This window comes from Amaranthus tricolor, chromosome 7 (genome assembly GCF_026212465.1).
Source record: "Amaranthus tricolor cultivar Red isolate AtriRed21 chromosome 7, ASM2621246v1, whole genome shotgun sequence".
Taxonomy (NCBI): Eukaryota; Viridiplantae; Streptophyta; class Magnoliopsida; order Caryophyllales; family Amaranthaceae; genus Amaranthus; species Amaranthus tricolor.
The window spans coordinates 6,689,344-6,710,565 of record NC_080053.1 but is presented as its reverse complement, the minus strand read 5'-3'; the positions used below and the strand labels follow the sequence as shown (position 1 = coordinate 6,710,565).

At 29.2% G+C, this 21,222-nt stretch overlaps 1 protein-coding gene across 1 annotated transcript; it reads right to left on the bottom strand.

Moving 5' to 3' along the window:
• Positions 1-3,973: 3,973 nt before the first annotated feature.
• Positions 3,974-8,433, bottom strand: LOC130817539 (probable indole-3-pyruvate monooxygenase YUCCA4). Its single transcript, XM_057683297.1, has 4 exons — positions 7,600-8,433; positions 6,486-6,734; positions 5,411-5,533; positions 3,974-4,449 (listed from the first exon to the last, which is right to left on the bottom strand). Exons 1-4 carry the CDS (start codon positions 8,248-8,250, stop codon positions 4,243-4,245), a joined length of 1,230 nt encoding a protein of 409 aa, XP_057539280.1. The 5' UTR covers positions 8,251-8,433; the 3' UTR covers positions 3,974-4,242.
• Positions 8,434-21,222: the final 12,789 nt, after the last annotated feature.

Genomic DNA, 21,222 nt, shown 5'->3' with positions numbered 1-21,222 from the left:
TATATATATATATATACATATATATATATATATACATATGTATATATATATACATATGTATATATATATACATATGTATATATATATATATATATATATATATATATATATATATATATATATATATATATATATATATATATATATATATATATATATATATATATATATATATATATATATATATATATATATATATATATATATATATATATATATATATATATATATATATATATATATATATATATATATATATATATATATATATATATATATAGGGATGGCCACGGAGCAGGTTACTCGGGACCGAACCGGTCCCGAACCGCTTGAAACCGTCCCGGAACCGGAACCGTTCGCGACAGGTTACGAATCGGCCCGAACCGCGGAACCGTGAAACCGCCGAAAAAAAACTGCTTGAACCGGACCTAAGAACCGCGGGCCGTTGCAAATTACTTAATTACGCAATTATTCTCTTAATTACATAATTAGTCTTTTAATTATTTCTTAATTTAGTTAATTACATAATAGTCTATTAATTATTTATTTATTTTTAAATTCTATTATTATTTCAATATTATCATGTCTTCTTTTTTGAAAAGCCTCTAAAAATGTTAGTAAAGTGGCAAAATCATTGGGAGGTTCTAGCTTCAATACAAAGGCCACTTCAACTCCGTCGGTATCAACAACACCTTCGATTAGTAATTATAATTATAAACCAAATTATCCAGAAGGGTACGACCAAGAATTACACAATTATGCAGAAGAAGTGGAAAGAGAAATACAAATTGATGAAGAAGAAGAACAAGAAGAGGAACCAACGACCCCTACTGTGATACATAGATCTCGACAATCATCAACAAGATCACATGAGGAACAACTACAACAACAACAAGAAAGACAAGCTCGTGGTAAACGAGTCAATTTCCAAACTGTCGTTTAGTTTTATAACTTTATTCTTCAAATTGATTAAATTTTAAATTATTATTTATTTATATATTGTGGTATTTGAGTATGTCTTTATATTTAAATTTAAATGAATATGAACCAGTAAGATAACCTTTTTCGGCAGTGCCACTTCCTAGTGGTTGAGTTGTTTCACATCTGTGGTCGTATTTTATAAAAGAACCAACCAACAATCCAGATATTTTCTTATGCACTTGTCAAATTTGTGAAAGTCAAGGAGTAAAGCCCTTAGTTGCATACAATTTCACTAGAGGTAAATACTTTTAAGTTTTTTATACATACATTATATATTCATATTTTATAAATCAAGAATGTATTAAAAATTTATTTATTGTGTTTTGTGATTACGTGTTAGGTGGTGGTACGGGATCTTTTAACAAACATTTGGCAAAGAATCATGGAATCACAAAAGAAACTCATGCAGCAAGCGGCAGCGGGACCACAAGTGGAAGCCGACAGTGGGACATTCCCAGCACAAGTATGCCTTTTAAATATAATCGTAATGATATGACTGATGAATTTTCTAAATATGTAATTTGTGATGAATTGCCATTTAACCATGGTGAAAGTAGAGCATACGAGCATTACACTAGAAAAACTTTGCAACTACAATATAGAGCAATCCCTAGGAACACTCTTAAACGACGCGCAATTAAATTATATGAATCAATGCACTATGAATTAGTAGAAATGTTAAAATCTTTTAATGGTAGGGTTAGCATAACAACTGATATTTGGTCTGCTCCCCCACATTTAGAACCTTATATGTGTGTAACAGCACATTGGATAGATCAAAATTGGATTATTCAAAAAAGAATAATTGCTTTTGAGGCAATGCTCAAAAGACATACGGGTGAAAACATAAAATACAGATTAGTAGAGATATGTAAAGAATGGAACTTACTAGATAAGATATTTTGTTGTTCTACCGATAATGCAACCGCTAACATTAAATGTATGGAACTTTTGTATAACGAACCTGCTTTTAGTTTTATCCTTGGGGGTAGATTATTACACATACGTTGTTGTGCTTCTATAGTAAACTTATCTTGCCAAGCAGGTATAAAACAATCAAGTGATTTATTAGATCCCATTAGAGACATAGTGAAGTGGCTTAGAATTGGACAGATAAAGAGACGATATAAGCAATTATGTGACCATTATCAACTAAAAAAAGTGTATTGGTCATTAGATACTCCTACACGTTGGGGCTCAACCAACGATTTATTAAGAAAAGCGATTGTTTATCATCCAGTTATAACACAACTTTATAGTGAGTGTACAGATAGTTATATAAGTAATGACACATGGGAACTAGCTATAGGTGTACATAAAATATTAGAAGCGTATGACCACGCAACTAAGATTTTTTCATATGTTTATGAACCAAACATCCACTTAGTAATAAGTGAGTGTATTACTATTTTTTATCATCTTCTTAAACATTCGCATGATGATACTAACCCATATTTAAAGCCGATTCTTGCAGATATGATGGAGAAGTGGAAGATATATTTTACTGATTTTCCTTTTATTTATGGAATTGCGACCATTTTAGACCCATGTTTTAAGACAAAAGTCCTTACTAAAGTAATTGGATTTTACTACCAATCATTAGATCGCCCGCCTAGTGATGTACATAATTATGTTGGAACATATAAAAAACTTTTAGCAGAACTTTATGATTACTATGCCAGTGTATATAACCCAAGTCGCGATACGTCTAGGCGTACTAGCGTCTCGGCACGTCCCTCTTATAATAATTCCGTAATAGCTAACATAATAAGCCAAGATGATAGTTTTGTAGGATCATCTTCTTCTTTACCCTCCACTTCATATTTAGAATTAGATTATTATCTTAAACATCATTTTGAATTGACCAAAGTAGCTATAATATTTTAGAATGGTGGAAAGAAAAATCTATAAAATTTCTCATATTATCGAGAATTGCAAAGGATATCCTTGTAATTCCTGCTTCTACGATTGCGTCGGAGTCTGCTTTTAGTGCTAGTAAAAGAGTGTTAGATGAAAAGAGATCTCGTCTTGCTCCACATAATATTCAAATATGTGTTTACAAGAAAGATTGTGATCAAGCGGAGCTTCGAACACAAGGACTAAGGAACGATGATGATTAAGGCGATGATGATGGATACATCTGCATCATCGTCAGGAGGAGAGTTAGCGGAAGCATCTAACCAACCAGATGATGATGACGAAGACGAATAGGATAATCGGACAACGATCAATCAACATTCAACAACAACAAATAAAAGGTATGACAAAGAACTACGTGGGTTTTGATTTCTTCGGGATACGTAGGCAGCTTAGTTTTCCTTTGGGTACTAGGTTCAAGTCCATTTTCTCCCTCTTTTTTTATTAATCATCTTTATCGTTGATTCGTTTCTTATTAATTTATTTTTTTCATTCTTTTTAGTAAATATTTTAATAGCGATGACAAGCAATGAATTTCGCTAATAATCACATAATCATCAAAGGTACGTCCGCATTATTATAGTATTTTTATATTATATTTAAAGGAAAAATAAAAATGGAACCGATGGTCCGACCCGCCCGACCCGCGAGTTGGAACCGCTGGAACCACCTCATGAACCGTCAAGGAACCGTTTGGAAACTCCCAGAACTGGAACGTTTGAATCAGGTTCCAAATGGAACTGGCCCAACCCGGACAGTGGCCATCATTATATATATATATATATATATATATATATATATATATATATATATATATATAATTAAATTTTATAAAATAAACCTTTGAACGAAGAAAGTAAGAGCAAAAAGGACAAAACTAAAAGAAAAATTTGCACTATTTATTAAAATAATATTTATATTACATCTAGTGAAGTGCATCCTTAATCCTAAAAGATTAGATGATATTTTTATAACAAAGTTAAGGAAAACAAACATGAAAAGAAATGTGAAATTAAAGATTTACAGCAGTTTCCTTTCAAAAATTCATGAATTTAGAAAATGATCAACTAATCAACCCCAAAAGACTAAAAGAAAAATATGCAAACTAATAGTAATAAAGATAACTCTATAATACTACACCCTTTCTCAAAAAAAAAAAAAAAGTATATTACACTCAAAATTTAAAACCCTTGTAAATCACTCTCTTCTAAAATACTTTGTTTTTGACTTTTCAAAATCCCCATAATTAGCTCCTATGAGCACTAATTATTTTTTCTCTCACCAAAAGCAGTAATTATTCTGGACTAGTAGTTGTTGCATATTTATTTACTGGATATGGTAAACTTAAGGATGTGATAATGAATCACAACTACAAGGGCCTTTAATTCTCCTCCATTGATCAGCTATGTCTTGGGATATTTTAACGGCGTCTGATGCAGTACCTAATAATCCTCTTCTGGTGAATCCAACCGTATACAATCCCTCCCCTCCTTTCCATCCATTTGGGAATGCTACTTTTGGCATTCCATCATCTGTGAAAAACTCACAGTCCTGCATGTATAATCTTGTGCTTTAGTACAAGTAGAACAACGTACAACAATGCTATGTATACTTAATAAATACTCGCCCATACCACTAAATTCACATTTTACATTTTATATTGTTTGAACTTTGGATGTTAAATGTAACAATTAAGTGGGACAAAGTTATTTGTATTCTACAACTAAAAGAACACTAGAGAATCATCACTACCAAACCTAAGGCCCTGTACTACGGCAATTTGTATTACCCGACTTTATAATAAAATTCGATTTGATCAGACATAAAAAATAGATTAAAATCATGTAAGAAACAACAAGTTTCAATTTTTAACTGATTTCAAATATTAAATTGATTTGATAATCTAAATAAACACATCTATATATAACTATCGGTCAATAAAAAGTGAAAGTAGAATATAATTGCTTTTTTTTTATTATTATTATTTTGATTTTGAAAATTTCCCAATGTTTTTCACATAGCCACAAAGAAATAAAATTCATTGAAAAGACCAATTTATCCCTAAAACCAATTATAGGCAAGCTAAGTGGGAAGAGGGCAAAAAGAATAGTCTCAAATTCCCCTTTTTCAAAAAAAAAAATTCAACCTTTGGGATAGGAGAAGAAAAGAGGGCAAGTAGGAAAGGTACACATCATACGAGCCCTTCCAAGAATTATTTTAACAGAATTCCATTTTTCATACAATAATTATTAAAAAAAAATAGTAATTGTGGGGAAGAGAATAAATTTGTCTTAAGAAATAGAGTAATTAGAAAATACAAAGAAGCAGTGTCTGAATTTCCCCTATATTCTAAGAAACGTTCTGTAGGGTAATGTCACCAGTTGTGTAAGAAAGAAAGCGATTGATCGAAGAGAATGAGAATAAGGATAAAAAAAATAAACAGAAGGAATACTACCAACAAACAAACAAAGAGAGGGGAATTGGTGTTAGAATAGCTAAGCCAGCAATTTACCTTGAGCCAAGAGGGTACGTTGCTCTTATATCCTGTTGCTAAGATTATACAATCATATTCTCTCTCTTTACCATCTACAAATTTGGCTCCATCCTTTGTAATTTCCTTTACTGCTTCCATCACCTATACGTGTGCATGCCAAATATAAATAATTCAAATTACTAATAAAAACTAATTTAAACAACAATTATGTATGACAATTAGTTGTTTTGCTTTTTTAATGTTTTGAAAAAAATAAAAACTAATTAAAACAACAATTGATTTTATGTTTTTAGAAAGCAGAAAACTCAAAACGAAAAATGATATCAAAGATATCCTTAATTTATCTTATCTCATGTTTTAACATAGACCTAAACTTGTATTTTCAATATTATATGAAAGTATGGTAAGTTCTAGTAATAAGAAGCTAAATAAAGAAACATGAAGCATTTAAGTAGATTGACATAATTCGTTATAGTTTTCGATACGATTCTGTTTTATTCGTAATACTTAAAATCATATTAAAAAATGAGTAACTTTTATGCTAAAAAGACTTAAAATTAAGTATAAGGCCATAATATACTTATTTTCACGTCTTTTTATGGCTATGTATATTTTAGTAATATGAGTAAATTCAAAATAATCATATCTTTTCTTAACTATATTGTTAAATTCATACTATTTTCATCTAGAATATGACACCAAATCATGATTTAAGCGGATCAAAATGTACTACAATGTCTCAAGTGTGACTTTTATATATTATCCATGGAAATAATTAAAACTGATTAGAAAAAGACAAAATTATTTATTTAAATTTTAATATAAGGTCAAAGAATTTTACCAAGCAAGAGGAGATGGTAATTGATCTTTTATAAACTACATATGATTGAATATTTATGTCTTATTTGTACCTTTTAGACTTTAATATCAATGACAATGATTAGAAAAGTATTTAGATGTTAATAGTTAAAGTTAACATTGTTTGACAATAGAAGACATGTCTTGTTCATGGAAGGAATATTGAACAATGAATAAAAGTATATTATATTGGATAGTTATTACTCCAATAGTGAAAATGACTTGTTTGGATTACCTTAATTTTTCCTGATTTGATTAATGAAAGTGCTCCCATATCAAGCACTGGTGTCTTTCCGGTTGCATTCTTGAGTTCTATCGGGCCTGTTTTGGGTCTTCTTAGACCCAACCCATCAGTGTTACCCAAAGTAAGATTAGCCACAAAAAGGAGAAATTTGTCAACTAATTTCAAAGGGAACCATTTTAATAAGGTCATGGCAACCCCAAATGTGGAGAATCCAAACATTTCTCTTGGCAAAACATGCACCTACAAAAAAGTAATAATTAATTACTACTTTTATTATACCACTAAAACTTAATTTATCATACCATTCGAAACTTTACTAATTAAAGAAGCATATACTTTTACAAAATTAGCAAACCCAATTCATAAAGCATAATAATATCAAATGGGTACAAATTTTTATTGGCTAAAACCTAGTTAAGTAAAAGTTAAAACAATAATTATCATCGTTATCTACATAAAATATATTAATCTATTTATTTCGATTTTTTGTCATTATTTTTTTATTATTTACAATGAAATTTAAGAAATACAAGTGCAAAAGTGCAAATTTTCAAGAGATGTGCTCGTTTATTTTACAAATAAACAAGGTTGGGATAAAAAAATAAAAAAAAATAAAAAAAAATAAAAAATAAAAAAAACCAATTTTAAAGCTAATAGAGAAAGTTGCTTCTAAATTCTATTCCATGGAGCATATAGAGAAAAGTGTATTTTAAGTCCTATATCTTTGTACTTGGCATGAATTAAACATTTCTTTAGCTACTTGAAAGTAAAAGCATATGTAGCTGACTTTTGCATTAGATACTCTAAAGTAAATAGTACAACTTGAAAACTACATGAATTCAAAAGTTTATGTATGTCCTCACTTTATTATAAATAAATATTAAATACTTCTATGTAATAATGTGGAGTATGTTTTTGAACTGAAAACTCTCTGCAAAACAAAAAAACATTCAATGCTTTTTAAACTAACAGAAGGCAACCAGTCAAACCCCTGGAAAAAAAATTTAAATTATGGGAAAAAACTGAAAATTAAAAACTATATTTTACAAAAAATAAGAATTAAGAGGGAAGAGAGTGAAATTTTTTAGAGAGAAAATTCACTTACAGAGTTTCTAACCACCATATGAGGCATTGCATTGTATCTACAAAGATCCAAACTGACTTCCATTCCTGAATTTCCACACCCAATTACCAAAACCCTTTGATTTTTAAAATCAGACCCAGATTTATACAGACTTGTATGCATTAATTTTCCTTGAAATTTCTCCATTCCTTGAATTTCAGGTATTAAAGGTTCTGCATTTTCCCCTGTTGCAACAATTACCCATTTTGAAACATAATCAAAATCATTCCCCTTAATTTGAACTCTCCAACACATAATTTCTTCATCAAAGTAAGTCTTTGAAACTTCTTGGTTGAATTTAGGAGATAAATTAAAGTGATTAGCATAAGTTTTCATGTAAAAAATGAACTGTTTCTTTGATGGGTATTTAGGAAAATCTGATGGAAACCCCATCAATGGAAGCTCACAGAATTTCTTAGGTAAATGAAGTTTAAGACGATCATATGTCTTTTGTTGCCATAAAGGTGCAATGCAATCTGATCTTTCGAGGATTAATGATGGAATCCCCTGTTGTTTTAAGCAAGCAGCTGTTGCTAAACCTGAAGGTCCTGCCCCAATAATTATTGGTCCTTCAACATTTACTGTTTTCCTTGCTAAATTTCTATTTTCCTCTCTATTTTTGCAAGTACCCATTTTATGAAATGGAATTGCTCTGTTATTATATTAGATTCTAAAACAGACGATAGTAATTTAGAGTTTTTTTGTGTTTGCTTCTCGAGGGTTTTCTATGTTTCTCTCTCTGGAAGTTTATTAGGTAGTGGAAGAAGAGTGAGAGAGAGTAGAAGTGAGAGGGAAATCAAGGTCTTATTTAATGGTGGATTTCGAAGAATCAGTACAGCTTATTTATACTACTCGATATAACTTAATTTGTTAAAATACTTTTTCTTTCTTAATACAAGTACTTATAATAATACCATAAGGGTATTCAAGACGGTGTTGTGCACGCTCTGCTCACTTGTTAATTTATTTATTATCTTTTGTCTTATAAATATTTGATGGAGAAATCAATAAAAAGAAAACAACATCAATATTTTTGCGCCAAGTGAAAAAATGTGTGAATAAGATAATTATACTTATAGCGAGAGATGATCATGAGTACAAAATCCTATTTGATCTGCCTCATACGCAATGTTTTCATAGGATAATGAGAAATGTGTGTATAAAATGAAAATATAACAAAAATATATGGATGAGAATTATAGAAATAAATAGGACTAGGTCTACGCCTAAGGCCTTCAGACTCAAAGCCAACCTACACCCTTTATAGACTAATTTAAACTTAGGACCGCTCTAGACCTGACCTTACTCAGCCTAAAATGAATTTTGAATTTGTTCCAAACTTATTTTGGTTCCAGTTTGTGTTCCGGTTCCAGTTTTTGTTCCGGTTCCAACTAGTTCCTTGGTGGTTCATGGGCGATTCCTAGCGGCTGAACTCCCAAGTTGAGCTGTCAGACCATCAGTTCTTTACTTTAAATATAAATATAAAAAATTAAAATAAGATGGACATACCTTTGTTGATTATTATCGAAATTCAGTGGTTGTTAATCGTTATTAAAATATTTACTAAAACGAAGGAAAAAATAAAGGTAATAAAAAATGATAAACTAATTATAAAGATGATTAATAAAAAGTGGGAGAAAATGGACTCGAACTTAGTATCTTTAAGGAAAACTAAGTTGCCTACGTATCCCGAAGGTAACAAAACTCACGTAGATCTTGTCATACCTTTTATTTGTAGTTGTTTATTGTTCTCTAATATGCATAATCATATATTCGTCAACTTCATGATCTTCTTATTGGTTCAATGTCTCTGCTGCCTCTCCTCCTAATTATGCACATGTATCCATCGTAATCATGGATCGTCATCGCTTTGATCGTCATCGTTCTTGAGTCTTTGTGTTCAGACATCTGTTTGATCTCAATCTTTCTTACAAACACATATTTGAATAGTATGTGGAGCAAGATGATATCTCTTTTAATCAAGCACTATTTTACCTACACTAAAATCAAATTCCGACGCAGTAGTAGAATTCGAATTACAAGGAATCTTTGCAGTTCTCGATAAATATATTTATTAATTTTTTTTTCCACCATTTTAAAATATTAAAACAAAATGGTGTAATTTCAAAATAATAATTAAGATAATTATTTATTTCTGCATATGAATAGAATGAAGCTAGGAAAGAAAAAGCCTCAATAAAACTATCTTCTTGGCTTATTATGCTAGCTATGTCGTGATGAAACTCAGTGGGATGTATTGAGATATTAGTTCACCTAGACATATCGCAGACAGAGTTGTATACACTTGCATAGAAAATATAAAGCTCTACTAAAAGCGACTTATAGCTTTCTACATAATTATCCACATCACCGTAACATTGAAAGATTTAAATATTTCTACTAATACATAAGGTTTTTGTTCAATTGTGCGAGGTTTAGAGTGTTCCTACGCCTGGTCTATATTAGAGTTGCAATATTATTTTATTGAAATACTCACAAGTTTGCCTTTCATTATGATTAAATGACATCGCTTCACTAATTACATATTTAGAAAATCCACCAATTATTTCATTATGATTATAATTAAAAGGCATACCTCCCTCAACATTTGCATTGTCCACCCACCACAACGTGTTTGCAGCTTTCACTTATGGTTTCGCTAGTAGTTGCTGCATATGTCTCCTTTGCTATTTTGTTTATTGTGAAAGCTCTCGACATATAAGTGAGAATATATCTTTATTCTCTGAATATAATGAAAAAAAAGATAGAATCAGTACTTCCGAAAATAAAGAAAAATGTGACATCACTAGTATTAATAAAATTGGTAATAATTCTTTCAATTCAGTTGATGTTTTTTTGTAATTGGGCTTAAATTTAATCTATTAAGCGAATATTCTAAATAAATATTAGTAGTATTAATGTAGTATTAGTATATTATTAGTCGTATTAGTACTATATTAGTCGTTTGTAGTATTATAACATTAGTATACTATCAATCATATTAGTGTTGTATTAGCACATTTAATCATATTAGTGTAGTATTAGTAAATTATTAGTCGTATTAGTGTCGTATTAGTAAAATACTCCTCGTATTCGTGTAGTATTAATATATTATTAGTTGTATTAGAGCATTATTAGAAAAATTAGTATAATATTAGTATTTTATTAATAGTATTAGTATTGTATTAATACATTACTAGATAATGTCCGTGCGACGTACGACTTTATTAAAATTTCTGACATATTTGTATAAAGAAAAAATTAATAAATTTATGGCTTTATGTTTTAACCATCTCAAAATATCCTATACTCATTTAATAAGAAAAAATTATAAAGATTTTATAGAAAACTTTAAAAAAAAATAAAATATACTTCTATGACTTTCTAATACATTAAATGATGTGACCTAAGAAATAAAAAATCAATCAATATGAATAATATTATATTCATACTTAGAAAATAGTAAAGTCAAAAATATTAATAGTAGTGTTTTGTTAAAAAGTCAAAAATTATAACAATGACATCATCATTGAGCTATAGAGGGAAATTTTTTATTAAGAGCGTGACACATAAGCAATTTTGCTAAGTGATGACATCAGCAGTGTTTTGTTTTAGTAATAGTTATAGATTAATTATATTATTGTATTATTAGTATATTATTGGTATAATATTAGTGAATTATTGGTTGTATGAGTATATTGTAAGTATATTATTAGTTGAATCACTATTGTATTAGTATTTTATTTGTCGTATTAGTATCGTACTAGTATATTATTAGTCGTATTAGTGTAATATTAGTATAATATTTGTTGTATAAGTTTAGTATATTATTATTATTATTATTATTATTATTATTATTATTATTATTATTATTATTATCATTGGACATTATAGCGGGTGACATTGAGGTATTGGGTTTTCCACGTGGTTTTAAAAATCCACGCGGCAACCCTAAGGTCTATCAAATTCTTTCTCCGTGACCTTTTTACACAAAACACATTTGAAAACATTAATTGCAAATCTTATACCTTGTTGTACGCCTATTTATTAGTTTCAGCAGATTAAATTGCATTAGTTTCGTGATTTGATAGTAGAAAATAATTGAAAAAAACTAAGGTTTGAATTTGGGGAGAAAAATGTGTTTTGGAGGAAAGATGGTAGAGTTAGGGTTTATGCTTTGGGAGAAATTTATGAAACTGATACAATTTGATCTGGTAAATTTAGTACATTATTAGTTATAATAGTATTGTATTAGACTATTAGTATTTAATAGTCGTACTAGTATCGTATCAGTATATTATTAGTCGTATAAATGTAGTTTTAGTACAATATTAGTTATAATAGTGTATTATTAGTATACTAACGGTCTTATTTGTAAAGCATTAGTCATATAAGTATATTATTAGTTGTCTTAGTATCATATCAGTGTAGAATCAATTGTATGAGTGTATTATTAGCATCTTATTAGTCGTATTAGATTATTGTTAGCAACTTTTTATATTATTAGTCATAATAGTATAATATAATGTTTCTCATATTAGTATATCATAAGTAATATAGTTTGATTTTAGTCATATTAGTTTATTGTTAGTCGCATAAAGTTTACCAAGCTTATTAAAATGAAATGAAAAATTTTAACTCATCATAATTGATTACAAATTTAAATTAAAGTCGGAAAAGAAAACCTTATAACAGAATGTAGTAGAAAAATGATATATTTAAGTTGAAAAAACAATCAGAATTAGTTTGTTTTTACAGAATTTTGGTCGGAAATCCATAAGAAAACAGTCGAAAAGGTAATTGACCTCCCTTTTCCATTTTAATTTTTTGAAAATAATTTCGATTATCATTGTCTTAGTCCAAAATATAGTCAGAAAAATTCGAATGTTTGATTGTGCAGCAAGAAAAATAGTCAAAATTTCCAACTAACTTGAATTTAGTCCGAAATTCCGACTATCTCAAAGTAGCAGGAAATTCAGTGAAAATTTCCGACTGTTTAATAACCGTTAAAGATAGTCAGTGTACCAATTTTTTTTGGAAAGCTATTTGTATATTGTGTTTGAAAAAAAAATTAGTGAAAATTTCTGACTGTTTAATGATAGCCAGAAAAATTAGTAGTGTACCAATTTTCTTTTGTAAAGCTATTTGTATCTTGTGTTTGGAAAAAAAATTTTAAATAATAGTTATTTGTATCTTTTGGTTGAAAAAATGATATAAATAACTTTTATTTGTATCTTTTGTTTACAAACGATACAAATAATTTGTTATTTTTTATTCTCTTATTTGTAACTCCGAATAAACGATACAAATAGTGTTAAACTAAAGATACAGATCAAACTTTTTTTCATCACTAGTGATCGTGAGAACTGTTTTGGTGTTTTTATAAAGGAAAGTAGATATTAGTCTAACGTATTGTCCATCCACTAAAAAAAATACACTTTTTGATTATATTTAAAATAATTCTACCTATTGCATGTGTCCACCGAAAATGTATCTAAGTAGATAATTCATTTTATATTTGGGCTTTTTTGAGCACTAAAGTACCTTAAATATTAATCTTTATTCCAGAAATCTTCATACTTCTTCAAACGAAGCTTTTAAGTCCTTAAAACACCGGTTTTCATTTAGATTGAATACATCTAAACTAGACACATGCTATAGCCGAGATTATTAAAAATGTTATAATTATTTAGTTGGCTTTAGCCTATTTAAAACTATCTCATACTAAAATTAATTTAAATGAGAATTTGTAATAAATACTTTATGATTAAATTTTTAGTGACATAGTAATTATTTTTTCTTAAAACAAATAACTAATTTTATTTTATAAATATATTTAAGTGAAATTGAAAACCCGTCATAATTTATAAAGACTGTCGGAACAATTCAAACATCAAAAATAACGATATAAGAACAATAATCAACGTAAACTATAGATGCCACGCATGGTGCTAGTCGGTGAGAAATGACGATAGCACAGTGTTTTACATTGAACGGGTCGCTGCAAAAGCTATTACATACTTCTATTTTCTTTGTAGATAAGTTATTGTTCCAGCTTTTATGAAACCGTCTCATCGTGAGATGAGCGAATAAAAGTAGATCAACGGTAAAAAACATAAAAATAAAAATAAAATATAAATTGACACTTGTATAAAAAGTAATTTTTTTATGAGTTTGAATTGATCCAATTGCGATCATCTCACGGTGAGACAATAAAGAATCAGTGTAAGTTATTTACTTAATTTGACACTTTTTTAGCCCTGCTTTCCCCAATTATTCGGGTAAAAACTATGGATAATGGTAGCCATTGATCCAGTTTTTGTTTACAATAAAGAACAAAAGTGTAGACTCGATCCTATGATTCTAGTCCCAGATTTATTACAATTCCTTAGCATCTTAAAATAAGTGGACCAGACCCTTAATTAGGGTCGGGTTAGATTTTATATATATATATATATATATATATATATATATATATATATATATATACAAATAAATAAATAAATATATATATATATATATATATATATATATACATATATATATATATATATATATATATATATATATATGGTGTGTAACGTTCTAATTTTGTCTAATTTTGTCTCGGTGTGTAAGGTGTAAAGGTGTGATTGTTGTGGAGTACTAGGATGGCCTAGACTCGTGTTCATCATGGTGTTTGCTCAGTGCAATCCTGTGCCTTATTTTTGAGTGGCTTATCTCTTGGACTCTCTTCTAATGATTTTTTTTTTTTCATTTTGTGATTTATTTTTAGATAATAAAAAAACACATTTGATATAATATTTGAAAATGAAGATTGAAAATAGAATTTATTTTTTCAGTTTTAGCGTCGTAATTTTCTACTTCATATATGATTAAATATTTCTCGTGAAAAGATACGTCTTTCCATACATATATATATATATATATATATATATATATATATATATATATATATATATATATATATATATATATATATATATATATATAATTATAATTATAATTGCTACTTAGTGACTTTCTAATTAAGCATGAACTTATATAAAAACCTGAAGAGGATAAAGTCAAATAGTATAAAATTGAGTTCCAGATAAAAATAAAATTGTTTATGATTAAATCAATATCAGAAGGAACAATTAATATGATGATGACCTGAAGGTTTAGTTAGAGAAGCTATTTATGGACATTACTTGATTATAACTAAATCTATATACAGCCAGCATATTTATAACAAAGCTGCATGGGGAGAGCAACTTTCCATTAGTTGGCATCAATCAATCAATTTAAAATTTAATCTAGATGTAGTTTAAATATTTTAATTACATATATATATATATATATATATATATATATATATATATATATTAAATGAAGTATTTCCTTCGATTCAGACTAATTCTCCCATTTGAAATTTTCACTACATTCATCGATCAATCTTAATCTAGAATTTAAAATACAATCAGTGAGATCTTGTTGTATTAATTTCAAGGTAAGTTTTTTTAATGTTTAGTTTTTATAATTTTTAATGATGTATAATTACAAGTATTGAAGATTGATTTAATAAATTAGATAAAATGTAAAACCAACTAAGATAATTGGTGTGAATTAGAGAGAATATTACTTAATCACTACAACATATTTTGCTTTTAGTGGAATATATTTAGCCACATTTAATTTAAATGTCACTACTTTAATTTTCTAATAGTATATATTGAGGATTTAGTGACATTTATTAGACCTTTTAGCAGTATAATAAAAAATCACACTAAAGCTTTTTGCGACATAGTATCTAGTAACATTTTTCATAACTGTCACTATAGATTATAGTAACAATTACATATGCCACTAAAGACTAAATAAATTGTCGACAAATCACTTTATACTGAAACTTAAAATAAAAACCAATGATTATTACACTAAAATTATAAATCAGTGGCATTTTTTTTATGATACTAAATCCAATGTCACTAAAGGTCAATTTTATTGTAGTGAATATAGCTGAAATTTTGACATTTATCATCAAATTATAAGTCAAAAATATATAGTATTATTTTTATTTTTTATTTTTTTTCCTAATTTACTCTTTTAACATATATTATTATTCTTATTAATGGTGTTCGAATTTGCCAAGTATAAACGTAAGATTTACAATTATTTGAAAGACGTTATAAACTGATACTCCTATATGTTCTATTGGCAATAATATTCACTCATTTGGTTGTGTATTGAACTGACTAAATTTAATTTTGTACTTCCACAAAAATAATACCATAGACTTAATCAAATTAATAGGAGATAAATTAGTTAGAGCTTAGAGTTTGTCAATTTACAAACGAAGATAATGTAAAATCATCATTGTCCCACACTTTTTAAGAACCCTAAACAGAAATTGAAATATAAGGCTTCAAAAGAAATGTTGAGTCCTACATATATTAATAATTCTAATTTTATTAAAAAATTAGCCCAAAAATCATAATATAGCTCCAGTTGTGGCCTTTTTAAAAACTATCAATATGAGACTATCAATACCCAATCAGTCTAATTATACGTTATTTTTAATACGCGATCAGTCTTTAATTTATTTATGGTCGTAATTAATACCTTTATGATCAAAATTAATTTCTTGTAGAAGTTATGACTCATCATTTATTAATCATTTTATATATAATTAATCACTTTAAGGTCTAAATTAATCACTTTAACGTAAAAATTGAAGACTTTAAAAAAATTAATTCATTTAAAGTTTTAAACTTGTAAGTAGAAATTGTTTACTTTAGTGTCAAAATTGATCCTTTTTAGATCAAAATTGAAATTGTTTTTATTGATTTCTTTTAAAAGTTATAATTGATCATTTAATTGATCACTTTATATATAATTGATCATTTAAGGTATGAATTGATCACTTTAACATTGAAATTAAAAACTTCAAAATAATTGATTCATTTAAGGTTATAAATTTATAATGAAAATTGATCAGTAATGTCAAAATTGATCACTTTTCGATCAATGTTGAAATTTTATGATCCATCAAATCAAACCGAAACTCATCTAGCTAATCGATTTGATAGGTCTAATCTTAAAAATTTATACTACTTATAAAATTATAAACTCTTTAAAAGTACTCTGTCTTCATTATCAAATATTTCCTTTGTATAAGCTTCGATAAGTACGTAATATCTCTAGATGTATAAAATAAGTACTCCATATATGTACGTCAATTAGGTTCAATTCATACATCAATTAGTTTAATAATTGGATCAAGTCAATATAAAAATAGAGATGCTAATAAACAATGAGTTCTTATGATAGCCATCTCCAATATTAAAGAAATATATAAACTTATTAATAATTTATATAATAATATTCTAGGTCAACATATATAATATTCATTTGGTAATGACCCTAATACGTCGCTATAAGATTGGACTTATTTGCGATTCAGAATTTAATTAGTTTTACTATGTAAAACTACATGCAAATAGTTGACATTACGTTTTTTTCCTAATTATTAAATTAAGAAATGTTGATGTTTTTAATCAATTAATATTTAGATCTATTAATTAGTGGTTTGATTTTCATAAAGAAAGTGACTATGATTGGCGACTACATGGGATAACAGTAAGTTTTATTACTATATTTTACTTGTATATATAAAATAATTATTTTGTTAGTCTAATGCATTTTACTTGCCTCGTAAACCTCCAACTAGCATGAGGAATATCCAACAAAAACTTTGTGGCATGTTATTCAAACGACAAGTGGCTACATGCCATGCCCATCCATCCTTTTCATTAGTTTTTTTTTTTTTTAATTTTTTTTATTGTGTCGTTATTTTTTATTTAACATTTTATTTTTTTGGCATTTCCTCGAAATTTTTTTTTGTTTTTCTTAATTAAGGAAACTCAAATCCTTTTCAATATAAACACAATTTATGTAAATTTTTGTAAGTATTCTAAACATAATTTAAGTTTTCGTCGATTAAATTTTGATAACTTTCATAAATAAAAATACAAAATTTAATACTATTTGTTTAAAAAAGGCCAAGTCCTAGTGCGATCATACTTAGATGCACTTGCACTTTTTGTGGGACAGTGCCTAAGACAAGCCGTACAATTTGTGCAATAGTAGAGTTGTTCATGGATGGCTACTCGACCCACTTGACTCGAAAAATAGGCGGATTTGGACAACATTTTTCAAAATAAAACTAAAATTTGGACGGGTACTACCCATCCGCCAAGACAAATGGACAGATAGCACACGATAAAAATACCTGCGGGCACACCCGCCTGCCCGCTCGCTTAGATTAATATATTAATTATTAAATAATAATTTTATTATTTATTAAGTTGCTCTTGTTTACTCATCTACTGTCTAGTATACATTAGTAACAATATTCATAAATAATAATTATCTAGCTTAGTTTAATACTCCTATTAGTACTTTAGTCTAATCATCTATTGTCTACAATACATTACTCATTTACCCTCAGCATAGGCTTTAGCAAAACCTAGGCTTTTAGACAACATTCAAAGTTCAAACTCTAAGCCAATTTACCTAGTATTTTGAGAGTTTTTATATAATTGGAGTATTTTGTAAAATGTATATTATTTTAATTGTTATTAAGACTTAAATTCATAATTGTATTGTATTTCTAATTTTTATATAAGAAATGTCCGTTTATTCTGTGGGTCTCGCACGCTAAGATAATGGGCGGGTAACGACAAAAAGATTTGCCTACAAATGCGGGCGAAACTTTTAAATATTTGAGCCCTCAAGTATACTTTTAAGGAATACCCGATTCGCTATCCGCCCACGCTAGCCCATAAACAGCTCTATGCAATAGCATGCACCTAGGTACGATCGTATTTTTTGTGTTACTTGACCAATTTAAAAATTATCTTTTGTATTTTTTAGTTATGAATTGGATAAATTTATGATAATATTAATTGAAAATTCTATAATTTTTTGTAGGATGATCCCACAGCCAAGGGCACATCGTCGCCGACTCGCTGACTAGGTAGGGAGACCCTTGTCTCCAAAAATCAACAAAGTAGGTATTTGAAGGCTATAATTCATTTTTAAAAAAGCATTTCATTTAAAAAACCTTCTGAAATTTTTCATAAAATTATGTTATATCAACATTTTCGATTTTTAATTCACCTTCTATATTCGTTCGATGTTGAATAGGAGTTGATATTTACGAGAGAAGTTAGAAAAAAAGACATAAAGAAAAGAGTTAGGGGTAGGGATGGATGGGTTCAGCACCTTATGAAACCCGCCCCATATATAAGGGGGTGAGTCTTATTTACTAAAACCCATCGGGTCTGGATCGGGTTTGGGTCTCAGAAACTAGTAAATTAATGGTCTGGATCTGCGTCTAAATCCTCAGACCCAAACTTGATTATTTTGATGGTAATTTGCAATACCTAGACCCAGACCGGATCGGGTTTTTGTTTCTTTCCATTATTTTGGTATTAAATCTGTTTGTTGCTTTTATTTATTTTGTTTTATTTATTTTTGATTATTTCGATAGTAATTTGCACTACCCTAACTTAGGGTTTGGGTGTCCAATCTTTGGTGGTGTGTCTGTGTTGGTTTTTCTTTAAGAGCATAAGAGTTGTGGTTTGTGTGGAGGTGCTGTCTGCTGGTGTTTTGGGTTGTCATTGGGCTAGATGGGATGCAGTGAATAGTATGTAATGGGTCTCATTAGCCTGTTGGAGTGATGGTTTCTGTGGCTGGTTCTTTTGGGTTATGTGCTGGTGGACTTTGGTGTACTATTGTGGGTGCTCAGTTGTACAGGTGGCGGTTTTTTATTTTTCTGCTTCCTTTTTGTAGCTAGGCTAGTAGGCGTGTGTAGTGTGGCGATGTGCAAGGATGGTACAAAGGTGGATATGTCACTGGTGCTGTGTGTGCTAGTGTGGTGCTGTAGTGGGTGGCTGTGATGTGTGGTGATGAAACTGTGTTGGGGTGTGGGTGATATTTCTGTGATTGCTGCTGTGTGGTCTGTTCTGAAGTCTGTGGGTAGCTATCTTGATACGGTGCTGTGCAGGTGTGGAGTAGGGTCTATTTTGTCTGCACTTGCTTTACTGATTTTGGGGTGTCTCTGGGCTACTCGGGGTGTGTAGTATGTTGGTCTGCAGGGTGGTGATAAAGTGGGTCTGTCACTGGTGCTGTGCGTGATGTTGTGGTGCTACAGTGTTACGCTGGGGGAATGCGGTGCTGCCGCTGTATTGGGGGTGTTTATCGGGTTCTTGAACTGTCGTGATTGATGCTCTTACTTTTGTAGTTTTGATTTGCTTGTTAGTGTTTATGTCCCGGTTAGTTGTTTTTTTTTCAAAATTTGGTATGCCAAGGTGTTTTTTTTGTTGGAAATAAAAGCTTATTTCAGGTCTTCTCAAAATCTTCTTATGGCTACAGTCACCAATACGTATTAATAATAATAATAAGTATGATATTTGTACATGAGAAATGTGTTTAGAATTGTGTTTAGCATGTTTTTGATAGAGAAATATATGGTGTGACACGAATATGTCGTTGTATTAAGAAAGTTATTTTCCGACTATCCCAATGTTAACACACACACCAAAAGCAATATATACTCACTACTTGAGGTGTGGAGCAACTAGCACTCTTCCACAAGTGAATAGAAAAAGAGATGAGAAATTGAGAATTGCGTTTTTGCAAATGAATGAAACAACATTTATTTATAGGAATTTTCTAACAACTCTTTATAAAGCATTTTAAAGAATATAGTTATTTTATTAAGATTAATTCACACCATAAATGAAAAAAGAGTTGTTGGAGAAATTAAATAACTCCATCAATAAAAAAAGAGTTGTTGCAAAAGGCTTTAAATGACCATTTATCCAAAAATCCCCCACAAATGTCATTTCAAGAAAAAATACTTGTGCAAGACAAAGCTTTGGCACATAGCAACCTAATGGACAAAGCCTTAAACATTTTTTTAGCGAAAGGAGGGAACAATTCACAAGCCCTTGTGAGTGAATTAAGTCTTGAACTCCAAGAACTCTTAATCAAATAAGTGAACTAAGTCTTGAACTTAGAACTGAGACCCTCAAACCACATGCCTTGCCTAGAGAGGTACAAACTCCGCTTAAGTTATATGGTGTATTTTTTATGGCCTATTCACCTACCTTGATTTTTATGAGCACTTTAGTGGAATATTAACCCAGAATTCCACATAGGAGGTGGCAAACCCCTACACTCACATAGGTGGATCGTCTCAAGTAGTACACCACAAAGTACTACAAGATCCATAAAGAGCCTAATGACTGATCCCTCTAATATAGAGCAATACCAATGAATGTCATAGGAATAGATGAAATGCATGCTCATCCACATTTGGGCTTTAGCACTATCCCCTTCGACATATCAAGAACCACTTATCTTGATAATCCCTTTTGAAAATCGTATGTATGGTATTCACATTTCCTATTTAAGGACTTTTCCCCATATGGGAATCATGCTATTCTTTTCCCTTATGAACAGAATCGTATCAAGAACCACTTATCTTGATATCCTTTTGATAAGGTAATTGATGCAAAAGCATCAAGTAACAAGAATATAACAAAGGAACAAAAC